The sequence below is a fragment of the Myripristis murdjan genome, chromosome 23, assembly GCF_902150065.1.
Source record: "Myripristis murdjan chromosome 23, fMyrMur1.1, whole genome shotgun sequence".
Lineage (NCBI taxonomy): Eukaryota > Metazoa > Chordata > Actinopteri > Holocentriformes > Holocentridae > Myripristis > Myripristis murdjan.
In genome coordinates, this window is record NC_044002.1 from 13,262,910 (window position 1) to 13,277,275 (window position 14,366).

The 14,366-nt window shown below is 41.0% G+C and overlaps 2 protein-coding genes across 2 annotated transcripts; both read right to left on the reverse strand.

Moving 5' to 3' along the window:
* Positions 1-250: 250 nt before the first annotated feature.
* Positions 251-6,839, reverse strand: LOC115355092 (zinc finger protein 768). Its single transcript, XM_030045750.1, has 7 exons — positions 6,637-6,839; positions 5,708-5,919; positions 4,932-5,024; positions 4,641-4,733; positions 4,097-4,207; positions 3,261-3,384; positions 251-2,960 (listed from the first exon to the last, which is right to left on the reverse strand). Exons 1-7 carry the CDS (start codon positions 6,659-6,661, stop codon positions 1,258-1,260), a joined length of 2,361 nt encoding a protein of 786 aa, XP_029901610.1. The 5' UTR covers positions 6,662-6,839; the 3' UTR covers positions 251-1,257.
* A 401-nt stretch (positions 6,840-7,240) lies between these two features.
* LOC115355095 (uncharacterized) lies at positions 7,241-14,366 on the reverse strand. The gene is made up of 7 exons (XM_030045753.1): positions 14,147-14,366; positions 12,613-12,720; positions 12,330-12,386; positions 12,009-12,167; positions 11,472-11,631; positions 10,727-10,827; positions 7,241-9,821 (listed from the first exon to the last, which is right to left on the reverse strand). Exons 1-7 carry the CDS (start codon positions 14,156-14,158, stop codon positions 9,654-9,656), a joined length of 765 nt encoding a protein of 254 aa, XP_029901613.1. The 5' UTR covers positions 14,159-14,366; the 3' UTR covers positions 7,241-9,653.

Consider the following 14,366-nt stretch of genomic DNA (forward strand, 5'->3'; position numbering starts at 1 on the left):
TTTTATGCCTCTTATTTAATTTATTTCTTATTTTATTCTTTCTAGTGTCATCTTATTGTCTTTTACCCTCTCCTTGCTTGCCCCCTTTTCCTTGATTCTCTTTTTATCTGACTTACCTGGTTTTATTTCTTCTCATGTAAAGCACATTGTGACTTTGTTCAGAAGTTCTACATGAAAAAAAAAGTTTATTATCATTATTCTTATGGTTTAGTTAAACTTTCACAAGCTCAACAAAGCATTAAGACAACAGTTCTTTTCTATGGATATTTATTTTTCTGTAAAACTTCAAAAACAGAAAATATCCAACGAGTATTTCAGGTACACTACATGTAGGCTTATTTGTTTTACATGATTGCTCACAACAGAATAATCAATGGGCTAGGTTAAGATGCCAACCAAAACCATTTTATACAACTGATGATGGTTCAACAAATGTTTGTGTCCAAGCTACATCAAAATGACCTGTGTTTCCTTGTATTTCTGCAGCAGTGGTGCTTTAAAAAAAAAAAAAAAAAAACATAATTTTGCTTAATTTTGCTCTAAAACAAAGGGTGAGTAATAGGCAAGTTTTTTTTTTTACAGCGAGTATGTGGCAAAATGATTTTAGCAATGTAATCCTCCACAAAAAAAGGAAGTTGTGACAAAGCTGCAAATTTTCAGAAGGATCACCACTACATTTAACTACAGAGAAGGCATTATCAGTCACACACAGTATTTTTACACTTTCAAATATTATGTACATGATGCTCATCTGTGTTCTAAAAACGTCAAGGGTATCGAAGGAACTTTTGTGTAGGCTACTGCTGACTAGTATACATGCCCTTCAACTTTTATTTTGTGAGTGAATGCATTAAAACCTTGAACAAACAATTTTGTCCATATGCTCAGGCAGCTTCTTGATGAGCTTGACTTATGGGACATGATGGTTTTATGAAACCAGCGCAATTAAAATACAAGTCTGATGAATGCAACCTTTACAAAGACTGAAAATGTATAACAACCATTTACCACTCTGAAAAGAATGTTTAAAATAAAAATGCTCTAACACTACCTTACATCATTATTCAAAATGTGACAAAGTGGTCTAAGTTCTTACTGTAGGAGCACTAATAACATTAGAATTACATGAACATCTTCAAAGAGAAGGTACTTTCAAAAGGTGGATTTGTCATTTTGGTACGCAGCTCCACAAACAGGACATAACGGCACGGGTGCACAGTAGAAACAGGACTGCGGACGTCACCGCGCTTCATAAACTCAATAATCATCGCTGCCATCATCCTCTTCGTCGTACTTCCTCTTGAGGGAGTGCTTCTTGTGTTTACTCCTGTGCCGCCGTTTACTCGGATATCCGGCGGCCTCCCTCGTGTGAAGCTGCTCGTGTTTCTTCAGGAGGCCGGGGACGGAGAACCCCTTCCCGCACGTGTCACACGTCCAGGGCTTCTTGCACGTATGAGTCCTTTTGTGGACGTTCAGATGCGAGGCCAGCTTGTAGGTTTTCCCGCACACGTCACAGCTGTAAGGGCGTTCGTTGCTGTGTAACCTAATGTGCACCTTCAGATTCCCGATCTGAGTGAAGCACTTCTCACATAGGGAACATCTGTATGGTTTCTCTCTGGTGTGAATCCTTAAGTGGACTCTCAGGCAGTACTTACTGGCAAACTTCTTTTGGCAAACAGGGCATGGGATCTTGGTCTTGGGTACATGATCCAGCTGGTGCCTCTTCAAGTCAGACAAATAGACGAAGGTCTTTCCACACTGAGAGCACAGATACTGACGGTCACCGATATGATATCCCATGTGTCTCTTCAACAAACTGGGGACAAGGAATCGCTTTCCGCAGCGCTCGCACATATGAGGACGCTCCCGAGTGTGCCAGCGCTCGTGGTTCGCCAGCTTGAACGATGTTGGGAAGCTCTTGTTGCAGTGCTTGCAAGGGAAACTCATCTGGCTGGTGTGGCACTCCATGTGTCTTTTGAAATAGGTGGACTGTGTGAAACCCTTGTTACAGATGTTGCAGTAGAAGGGTTTCTGGCCACTGTGGACAAGCATGTGCTTCCTCAAGCTCTGCAATTTGGGGAAACTCCTGCCACACTGGCCACAAACGTAGGGACGCGCTGTGCTGTGGGTCTTTAGGTGGTTGTTCAGGAAAGCCTGTGTTCTGAAACTCTTGCTGCATGCCGTGCACATAAAAGGCTTCTCCCCTGTGTGAATGCGCTGGTGATCTATTAACTTCGACTGATAGGGGAAGCTCTTATCACAGACATTGCACATATATCTGTCAGCTGGAGGCTTAACTTGCTTTTTTCTTTTGATGCTTTGCTTCGAGCCACCCCCTGCGCCCAGCCTGGGTGGAGGAAGTGGTGGCAAGACTGGGAGAGAGAGGGTGTTAGTGGCAATTTGTGAGACCCACTGGTGCAATGTGACTCGCTGAGTCAGAGGCTTTTGCTGACCGTCTCCTGCTCCAGCACCGCCAGCATTCTGCAAGTTGGAACCACTTTTCACCGGCACTTGAACTATCTTGAAAGGGATTGATTTTAAGGGCAGCTTTTGTAACTCTGGTTTCTCTGGTGTTACTCCAACTTTGGGTTGTGATGGTGTTACATCGACCCCACTACCCTGGGGAGTTGTAGCCTGCTCTGTGGTGGAACCCTCCCCGCTCTTTCCCTGATTGCTACTGTCTCCTGGTGTTACGGGAGTGAAACTCTTTGCCTTTACAGCATCACCATCAGATCTTGTCTCACTGTATCTTGTTCTCCTCTGTGCTCGATTAACAGGGGTTACTGGGTCATCTGAATTATCTGACATCACTCCCAAGTCTTCTGTGTCGCTGAGGGAGGCAGGACTTGTGGTGTTTAGGGCGACCTCTAATCGCCCTGGTGATTCTGGGGGTTCTACTGGGCTAGGCCGGAAGGCAAGTGAAGAGAGCACGCAGTCACCCACAGAGGATGAGATGGTTGCTGCGCAAAAGGAGAGGAAAGTTAAGTCATTTAAAAAAAAAAAAAAAAAATACAGTATTGTATTCAATGACTTTGTAAATGTTAAAATATTTTAATTCAGTTTGTTTCAGTTATCTATCTATCCATCCATTTCTCTTGCTTGTGTGCCCTCCAAAAAGGAGGGTTTGTCTTTGTGAATATGTGCTGCTCCTGCATGATCCAGATAGAAGGTTAAAGGCTAAATAAGCATGTTTGTTTCCTTCTACTTTCAGCGATTTGTCACTTAATTTATGCAAATAAACATAGTATGCCAAAGCTTACCTTTAGTACTGAGGATTCCCTTGGCTTGCTGATAGAGGAGGAGGGTCTTCAGGTCCCCAGTATTGGGTATGAAGTTTCCACACGCCTCCAGGTTTGAGGGCTCACTTGAGATCATGGAACCAAGCTGGGGTTGGGCAGCAGACAAGACAAAACAATGAGTGAGTTTAAGTATGTTTGTGCACACAGATTGGTATAGCACGGGCCTGAACAAGTCATCGAAATATTATTGAAATCACAGTATGGCCAAGGGCAATATTCAAATCACAAGAGCTGCAATTTTTTGATAAAGGTAAAATGAGTGACATGACATTGTTGTAAACCAAGTATTGTTGTGCAGCAGAGATGCCCAGGTCTGCAAATTGTATTTTCCAAATGTAAAAAAAAAAAAAAAAAAACATGTTTGATTGATAAACCCCAACAAAAATCACACCACCATTTGAATAGCTTTGTCAGTGAAAATGAAAATTATGATGCAAAACTTACCATTCCTGCTAAAATTGTGAGTAATATCACAATCACAGTATCACAGTCAAATTAATTTCAATACGATTTTTTTTTTTTTTTAACCATATCATTCAGCCCTACTGGAGCACTTACTTTTTTACAAATTTCAAATGCACATATTTTTATATATCTTATATCTCTTATAATTTCATGTATACTTCTCTTGAGAATTTGAGCAAATGCAACTGATGCAACCTCCCCTCGGGGACCAATAAAGTCTTTCTGATTCTGAATACGTCAACCAAGTTTGGTTGATTGATTGTCTCTCTCTCACCACTAGGCCGCCCTACAGTCAGCCGTCATAAAGTCGTAAGTGAATAACATGCACCTACCTGGGAGAGATTGGGCACAGGGAGAAGCTGCTCCAGTTTGCACACCAGCCCTGCAACCAGAGCCTGCAGCGCCGTATCAAACTTTGATCCGTACTGCGCGGGGAACACATCCTGCACAATGACAAACGTGTATGCCAGACATCAACAACAATGTGGCCATGATATAATAAGGGGTCAATCTAAACTTGAACACCTTGGTCAAAAAGTATGCATTGATGTACTTTTATTTCTAACATTTTAACTTGTGGAAAACAGATAACATTTGGATGCTTTAACATTTTATTTCCACACCGATTTTACGCCCAGCTCTTAGGTTATTAATGGATTGGTGGTGGTAGCGGGTAGGTGTGGAAAAAAGAAAAAAATACCTGAATATAACAAAAATCAAAGTAATATGTAGACCTGAAACTGTCACTTCTATTAAGAGTGAAAGAAAGTCTGTGGCAAATACCTGATATGCATTAAAAAAAAAAGCAAGCATCCGTGTGCAAGTGTGTTTGCATATTTGCATTTCATGAACATGAATTTAGATATTAATACATACCTGAAAGAAGCGTTTCCTCTCCGCAGGGTTTTTAAGCAAACTCTGGACTAACACCATGAAATTTGTCTGAGACTTCTCCACTTCACTCTCCTTCTGTAACACAGAATGCAGCTCATTTTTAATCCATGCTGTAAGCTCTTCAACTGCAGTGCAAGCCATTTTTTCCTTCAAGGTCAAGCATACTTTAAAAGATGAACTGTAAAATATCTCTATTTTGATCAAACTGTATGAGGCGGGGCACCACTGTATTGACCAACCCATACTTCTTGGAAAATACTCTCACGCTCTTACCCCCAAGGAGCCGCAGACTTTTAACTTGTTTATGAGCGCCTGAATAGTCCGGGAGTCAGGTGTACCCTCTTTACGGAGCAGCTCCAAAATGATCTACAACACAACAAGTTACAAAACTTACAGCCATTAAAAAAATAAAATCATAATCAACAAACAAACAAACACAATACACAGTTTAAAGAGGCTGCAAAGCTAATCAGGTCAACAAGTTTGATGAAAAGCATCTAAACTGAAAGGCACAGGGAGGAAACTTCACAAGATAAACAATTAGTTATTTTGAGTCTCAATGTGTGTGATCTGTGAGTGGCACCATGTGGAGTTTACAAAACATGAAGGGGTTGAAAGCATCCACTCTGATGTTCAAAAACCACAGATAAGCATCTTAGATAGGAATGCCCCTGAAGTCCCAAAGTCTGGAGAGCACAGCGTGAGGTGGTGAGATTTAGGGTCTCCTGATGACAAGCATCAGAAATGTAGGGCAATGGGTTCATCAGAGTTGCCATCTTTGTTCTTGAAGAACAACCCCAACCCCTAACTGTTCAAGTAAAATCCCTGACAGATGATAAGAGTGGGTTTTGTGGTGCTTTAGGTGCTGAGAAATAACATGGCAACTCCAAACTTAAGCTTAACATGTAATACTTGGGCTGACTTTTACCAACAGGTGGCCTGGTTTTGACAGGAGAACAACACACCACTTCATTATGAGCGATCACAGTTGGAAGTGTGCTCTTGTTAGGTTAATACACTCTCAGACACAGTGAAAAGAGAAAACTCACCCTCGCTCGCAACCCCAAGAGGAGCTGGGCGGTTTGCTTAAAACTCATGAGTTCGGGAACGGTCTGGGTCACCATCGTCACAAACTCCTCCACTTTGCTGTACTGCTTTACATTCCTCTGCAATATGACCTGCCATATATACGAGTACGTCAGCTGCAGAGGGGAAGCCAGCAAGCGGAGAGAGGCCAGGGGGAGGGAGCTTCTAACTGCACCTGCGATAAGACATGACACAAAATGTTACAATGCATTAAATAAACACACACCAGAAAAAAAGAATCAGTCACAATACAAATCTCCCCTTTCTGTATCAGTGATAATCGTGGCATGCCAATTTTGATATTGCTGGTAATAATAAGGACTATAAATGAGTATATGTTTGGACTGTACCACCACCTGAGCGGGGCACTGAGCCGGGGCCACTTCTAGGGGGCGCTGCTCTGCAAGCGTAACTTCACTTTTACCCCATGTACGTCAGACATCCTACGGGAGGGGACTGAGTGTGTGTTTGTAATTGTGTAGAGCAGAAAATGAGCGCCAAACTGCAGCCGAGTCGGACAAAGTTTGGGCGGAAGATGTTGCAAATTAGTGAGCACCTTATTGTGGCAGATAGCACGGCACGGTGCGGCGGCGTGCCGGGACATCCAACAGGAAGGACGGTTCAAATTTGCGTTAAATTTCCGCGGTATCCGAGCAACACCTGGCGGGACTAATAGTGAAACTTAACCCCGACATTAGATAAAATCACAAGGCAGACTCGGATGAATGGGTGCCTGCAGGAAGGGGCTAACAATCAGTCAAACGGCGTGTAGCCGATGTCAGACAGCTATCCTGACAAGCTACTCCGGCTAATTCTCCAGCGTGTGTTCTCCAGCGGCGGCAAGCATTGGAGAGCTAGCTAGCTAGCTGTCGTTAGCTAGCGAGCAACTCACCTGCACTGTCGGCTCTTTTATCCATTTTGTGCACACAGCGTACAGCTCATGAGATATGGAGCCAAATGCACCGATATAATGCAGGTTTTTATCGTCTTTGGCAGATTTAGAGTTATAACCGTCGCTCTTCGGACCGTCAAGCCAGGAAGAATAATGGAGACCTGTGGGTAGAGGCTTTCCAAAGCAAAAGTCCGACTACTTCCGGCGGATGCTCCTCTGCAAAATAAAAGCACTGGGTCGTTGTCTGTGGCTCATGTAATTCTCTCTCATCACAGGTTATAGATAAAAAAAAAAAAAAAAAAAGGTTCCAGCGCAAATAAACCACTTACGTTGTTAAAGTCTATTAAATATGACCAAAATTATGGTCACCTTGACAACGCCGGTGAAATTTTGCTCCTCATCTTTCAACACGATCGACATTTGCTTGAATAAAAGTTTGAATTAAATCCAAAGAAATGTACACTGCAAAAGCAATAAAACGTCCTGTGAGAGGGCAAAAAATAATGTAACTGTCCAGTTCAAAAGCATTGGTTCCTATTGTGCATTTACAAAAATCTCAGACAAATGCATTTTTTTTTTTATTTCAAGTATTCAAAATTCCAGACCCCTGCACAAAACAGTTTTATTTATGGTGCTGTGAATTGTGCAATCGCAAACAGAGCATGGATCAACATATCAAAACCATGTCAGTGAAGATGAGTCTTCATCCCTGTGGAATGACATCAGCACTCAGGGGAAGACCGAAAAGATGACTAGACAATATTTTGCCTGAATGCATTACCACATTTGTGCTAAGTCCTTCAGTCTCAGTGAGTAATACAGTCCATATTTCACCTCAAAAACGACAATAGATTCCTTACAACCAAGCCCCAGTGGTTGCCAGTGTTGGAGGGCCTTTCTATTTCTCTGCTTGAACAGTATGAACTATTATATATCTTTAATATAGCTAACTATATCCTCAGTTCTCTTTAAGTGACATAAATGGGATCTCAGTGGAACAAACAGACCCTCAATGTGCCACTGTTATCCCAGTAATAATAATCATAGTAATAATAACAGTAAACTATTTTTTTTACAGTGCTGTCAAAATCAGTCATAATCACAATGTACTTATAAAACAATAAGAAAACAAATCTGATCGTGGACCACTTACATTACTGGCTTGAAAAAGGCCTACTTAACATTTCAAACAGACTGCTGTGAGAAAAAAAAGTCCTTTAAGCTGCAGAAAGTGGCCTATGTCATAATAAACAGTAGAACCTCAAAATCTCATGTACAAATACACAAATTCACAAAATACATAATGAGAATGGTACAAATCGATCACTGAAAAGACAGTAAAGCAGTTTTAAGTTACATGCTATCTCTTAAGACCTTCACTTACAATATGATAACATTGTGATGATGCTGTGATCTGTATTTTTTAAAAGGGGAAAAATGCACTTGGGGTAACTTTCAAAACTTGTTTGATTGGTTTTGGAATTAAGCCCCTCAGATACATTAAATAGTTATGGAAATAGTCCCGATCTTCCATACTGTAGAGACTGAAAACCTCTCTGCGGTCTGGGCAGATTCTTCAGCTGTTGATTCATAGGGATCTGCCGACATCAGTCCTGTTTGTAACTGGCATTTCCTCCAGCCTACGGCCAGTTCTTTTGTAACGAGAACAAGCCCTCCTTATGCTTTTCACTGAGATCATCCATCCATCCATCCATCTCTATCTCGCTCACTTTCTCTCGTCCGGTCTGCCTCTGTCTGTCTCTCACTCCTTCTTTCTGACACATACAAGAACACTCACACTCAGGGAGTCATGTTCTCATGACTGAACTTGATTGACTCAGTGAATAAGACATGAAAAACTCTTAACAACACTCACTGTGGCCAGGCAGCAGCTATAGATCACTCGGCAACAACATTTGGAATACAATGACTGGATTGAAAGAGGCTCCGGCCGTGGCTATCTGCCATCTGGTCAGATCTTTTGATACAGAAAGTAGGGTGCTTGTGGGGCTGCTCAGTGTGCTGTTTGTGACAAGCGGATTCACAGTTCGTGACAGATCACAGATCATAATAATGTCAAAAACCAATACAAGCCTAGCTGCAGAAAAATAGGGATCGAATGCAATCCCTTCAATGGTCCCTTTACTTTTGACTCTTACATTTTTTGTTGTTATTTTTGAGTATTTTAAGAATACATCAATCATTATATTACACACAGTATGGCTTGGAATGTAAATTCTTCCCATATCCTCTGAGAGATACAAATATCTATGCATTTCATTAGAGGGATCCAGAGAAAAGAGAAGCCAGGGGGAAGAAGGGATTCACTGTCCTGGCCAAGGGTACTTGGACAGAGATGGACCGTCACAGGGATCAAGGCAGTTCCTTCCAAAGTTAAAGGACAGTCTCTCTAACCGCTGCGATGGAGCCAACAAGGTGGTGATGAGGAAGTCCAGTGTGATACCAGTGGTTCTGGTTCAGGTGAGTGTTCCAGTGGTTCCATCGATTTGAGGCTCCAGTGATACTTTTGATTCCAGTTCAAACAGGGACACAGGAGAAAACCAGGTCAGAGTGACATGGACGGGGGTCGGGGGCTCTCGGCTCAAAAGGCTGGTCCGCTCAGGATCGGCCAGCTACCAGCACCAAAACTGGGACATGATGGCCTAAGACGGGTAAATTTATATATTTTACCAGCCAATTTGGCAGATGAGCAATTGTTTAGAGAGGTTTTTCTGTCCCGTTAAAATCAATTTTGCTGGTTTAGCAGTGGTTCCTGGTGAATTTTTATAGCAAAACTGTTTTCTGTATGGCTCAGGTCCATGCACTCAGATGCTTTTTTTTAATTATTATTATTATTATTATTTATGAATTTCCAAAGTGAGAGCAGAGGTGAACTTAACCACGCACATGCACCTGGTGGGCTGCTTCCAATAACAGAACGACCTGGAAAGTGAACTCCGTCAGTGGTGTCCAACTTTTCTCTCTCTTTTTTTTTTCCCTTCTCTGCTAGTCATACTTCACCCGCTTTCATGTTCAGGGGTTGATTCTCGCACTGGCAGCGTATCAGCAGCGTGGGTGAATGTGTGAAGTGGGATGGAGATAGATACAGTTGGGATCATGTCAGAGGGAGCCGTTTGCCTATTCTCGGAGTCGCACACTGGCAGTCGCCGCCTTCTTAACTTGACCTGGAAAAAAAGATCACACACACACACACACACACACACACACACACACACACACACACACACACACACACACACACACACACACACAGTTTCAACAATATTCTAACTATTCCAATTTGTGAAGGCAGACTGTCCAAAAGCATCAACAGCCTCTGATGACAGATACTAAATCTCAAAAATGGATGTCGTTGTAAGTACTGTAGGAACCCTGGAAGAATAGATTTTATCTGAACTAAAGGGTTTATAAATAAATAAGATAATAAGGGACCGTCAAAGGACTATTGATATATAATGACAAGTTCAACTCATGAGCTTTGCCTCTCTTAAAACAAATCCAGGGCAGATAATCATTCAGGCTTTTATTACACTGATCCACAGAGACCAAAAGCCACACGGTCATTCTAGGTCAAGGAATAATTCTTCTTCAGTAGAGATATTGGTGGCATTAGGTATTCATCAGTCCTGATAGACAGTGACTAATAAAAGATCTTCAACTTAAAAAAGATATTATCATGTAAGAGCAACACAATCGTGGTTTTGCTTGGATTAGATTAGACTAGATCTTATTACATTTCATTGCATTAGCCCACATTACACTGCATTACATAATAACTTCTTTTGCCACCATGGTAGTGCTAAGTGCTGACATGATGATAAGTAGCCAGCAACATGCACTGGGCCATCCATACAAATATATGCACCACCACTAATTTTTAGTAATTCCTGCTTTCAGGCTGCAGCCACAGTGCATCAAAACTCACACAGCTGCTTCAGAGTGTCACTCTTAGGCAGCTGTGACACACTTTACGGCCCTACTGACTTGTTACCATGCAACTTTAATCACCATTTTATTGTGCAACAGTCAAATGACCATTGCAAACAGAGCAATGCCTGTTCTAACTCACCAGCCACACCATGAGGAAGACGCCAGCTGTGATGGGGATGAGGACCAGAATCCAGGGACTCCTTTTCGACCAGTTCTGATCATGATCTTGTTCTTGACTCCCTAGAAGAGGAAAACATCATCAAGTGCAGGAAAAGAAAATCCAGGAGTCGACACTCCACTTAGTAGCAGTTTTGTTTCAACTAGTAAATAGGATTTTGTTGGGATTTAGTTTATCGCTCATCAAAACAACCTGTGATTCCAAGGTAGGGAGACTTCAACTCTCCACACCATTTTTTCCCTGAGAATAATTACTTGAAATTGTCCAGCTTGGTTTGCCTTTTATTCATCAGAGGCCATAAATAATGATCTCTCAGTGAGTCATCTGAGAAATACAAGTTTTTTGCCACACTAGTCTTATTCAGTTCTGCTTGATAATATTTGAGAAAGAACAGGATGTAAGAGCCACTGCGGTATTAATGTGGGACAGCTGTATGATGGCACTACGGCTGTGCATTTTAGCACATTTACCTGCCATATTCAGATAATATGACAGCTTCTACAAAGTATTGGCTATAGCCTGGTTGCTTTTTGTGCATTTTTTAGATCATTGCAGCTGTGATAATGGTGTGCTCATGATTACTAGTCTCATCTCTGCAACAGCTGATTCTGTGTCAGCAGCTGTTTCTTTGACCCAACATCCATACTCACTGTAAGCTGCAGCATCAGCTAAATGCTTAGCAGTTAAATGCAATGTAATGATTTACCTGGTGTTTGTTGTGGGTTGATGCATGGCGGAGGCTTGCATGGGAAGCCTACTGTTCCTTGAGCGGCAGAATTTAAGACCTCTTTGATGTAGTCAAAGTAAAGTCCGGACATTAAGCTCCCCTCCCGGTAGTGACACTGGAAGACTTGCATGGCTGCTTCCTGAGTGATCAAACAACAAACAGGCCTGAGATGACTGCAAAACTCAAATACATAAGCAAATGTGCTAAAAGTCCTTACATGCACTTATAGTGTGCAAAGGACTGACATCTCTTCAAAGTGAGCAAATCATGTTGTGCATATTGTGGTAAATTCATTCTGTAAAAAAGTACCTGAGAAATACACATATGATATGGTTTTATGGATACAACAGGTGTAATCAGGTAATTATTATTAGTAATATTGTTATGTGATTCGTTATATTGCAGTAAATACACTGGCAAAGACCTGCTGAATTCATATGTGGTGCAGCAGGACATAGACATACATGTAGTACATCAGCATGGCATACAGTACGGCTGCAGCTGTTGATACCTTACCAGCTCCTCGTGATCAAAGGTGAAGCGCAGACTCTTCAACATAGCAATGAAGACAATTATGTTCTCCTTGTTGGAGGATATGGTACCAAACATGTTGGCCAGCTTCCGAAGGCTTTGCTCCAAAGGATAGATATTTAACACCACCCAGCACATGCCACTCTGCAGTTGTGAGAAACAATTCAGCATCTTGGTTACAAACTGTGTTTTGCTCTGTGTTCACTCGGGTATGAAGGCGTAAAAAGTTGCACAGTCCTACTTTTTTCTCATCTCTGCTTGATTAAACCACCCTCATGCTCTCTGCTTTCACTGCTTTTTACTCACCACTTCTTTGGGAATGTAATATACAGGAATCTCATAATCCACTGGAATATTCTGCTTCTGTTTTGGGGATGAGAGTAGAAAGAGATTTCTGGTGTTTCATTTCACACATGCAAGATTTCATGTGATAAATCAGAATATACACACTGATATAAAAGCAGACTGATTAAAAAAAAAACAAACAAACGAAAATGTAATTCCAAGATATATGACTACGATGTAATTATATAAATGAGGATATGTATCAGACTCGTGTTTATAAGCAATAACAAGTTGGTAGTCTCACCAATAATGACAGCTTGCTCACATCATCAGTTATTGGTGTCCCAAATTTTCCAGAGCAGAGATTAAAACTTGTGAACAGACTCAAGAGGAGACAAGGTGTTTTCAAGATCTGACAGAGACAAAGCAAACAACAACAATTTACAATTTACATGTGTATTATCATACTGTATTGGGTAAATATAATCTAAGTATGCTCACACCCCTAACATCTTGTTATAATAATGGTCTATATTTTTTCTGTTTAATGAGCATTTATGCCCTTATTCAGCACCATCAAAAAACATTGCTATAAGGCTAATTTTTCCCTTTTATCTTGTTTAACAAAGCTGCACAAAACAAGCATTTTAGATCCATTCTTTGCTCAGCTGTATAAAATTTGTTTCCTTGGTAATGTAGTTAATGATAATCTTGTGTGTTTCATTTGTCACGTGTTTGAAAGGGGACAGGACAAATAAATTACATTGAATTATTTTTACTGACTATTTTTTATGGAGAAGACTGCATGTGTGCATGAATACAGCACATGGCACAGAGCTGAAGCAGGCTCAGTTCAGCCGAACACAAGTGGACAATAGGATATTGTGGCCGAAAAACTTAGATCTCTAAAATGGCAACAATTAGGAATAATTAAGAAAACAATGTCCTTTTTTGCTCTGACAGCCACATACTTTTGAAATTATGCCGAGTTTGAAAGGGTCCCAAAAGCCCAGGGGTCATGCAGATTTCCTCAACCCATGCATGACTAATCCTTAAAACTTCAGTAAAAATGTGAAAATGATCAAAACCTTGTGGCAACAGATAACACCGCACATGACACTTTGCACGTACACCATGCAGTAAATAGTCGATGAGAGACAAAAATTATAAGGCATTTTGGGGGGAAAATAATATTACAAAAAATCATTGCTTTATGTCGCTCAAATACAGAGGATCTCATTTCTCATTCTCATTTTGTCAACCAAGGACTGAGCTTACTTTCTTTCAGAAATACTTTTTACATTTTTCTACTTTATTATGTTGAACAAGGCGTCAGATTTTCTCCAAAACTACAATAAAACATAATTAATCTCTGAGTTTCTCTCCAATACACAAGCAGGACTCTCAACCATGTTTGCAATTAGGCATTTTATCACAATGAACAGAACAGCTTTGGCACCATGAACTGTAGTACAGCCAAAACTGGGACCAAATGAAGGACAAATGCAGCAACTGAATCAAGCACACAACCCGCACTCTTAACACTAAAATCTATAGAGGAAACACAGCAAGGTCCTTCACAATTGTTTTGAGATCACACAGTAATGACTGCACAAAATCAAATTAAGCAGTGAGAGCAAGCCAGTTCAGTGCACTCTTACCAAAAAGAATAGCTGACACAGTTCTCGGTCCAAATTATTCCGCTAGCTTTCTATTTAACAAGAACATCATGAGTGGTAATTCAGTTATGTGAAACAACATTATTATTATGGTCCTTTTCATAACACATACATGTTAAACTAACCAAATATGAAAGAAGAAAAAAAATGACTACTTACTTTCTTCCTCATATGGAACAAAAATCCAAAGTTGCTCCAGTCCAGTGCATGAAATTCAGTGTTTTCAGTTCAGAGACAGAGGCATAGCTTAGTGTATGTGTATGTGTATGTGGGAGTGAGTGAATGAGTGAGTGAGTGTGTGTCCATGTGTGTATGTGCGTGTGTGTCAAAGTGTGTGGCGTAACTTGAGGATGGGACAGCAGTCTGCTTCACTCTAGCC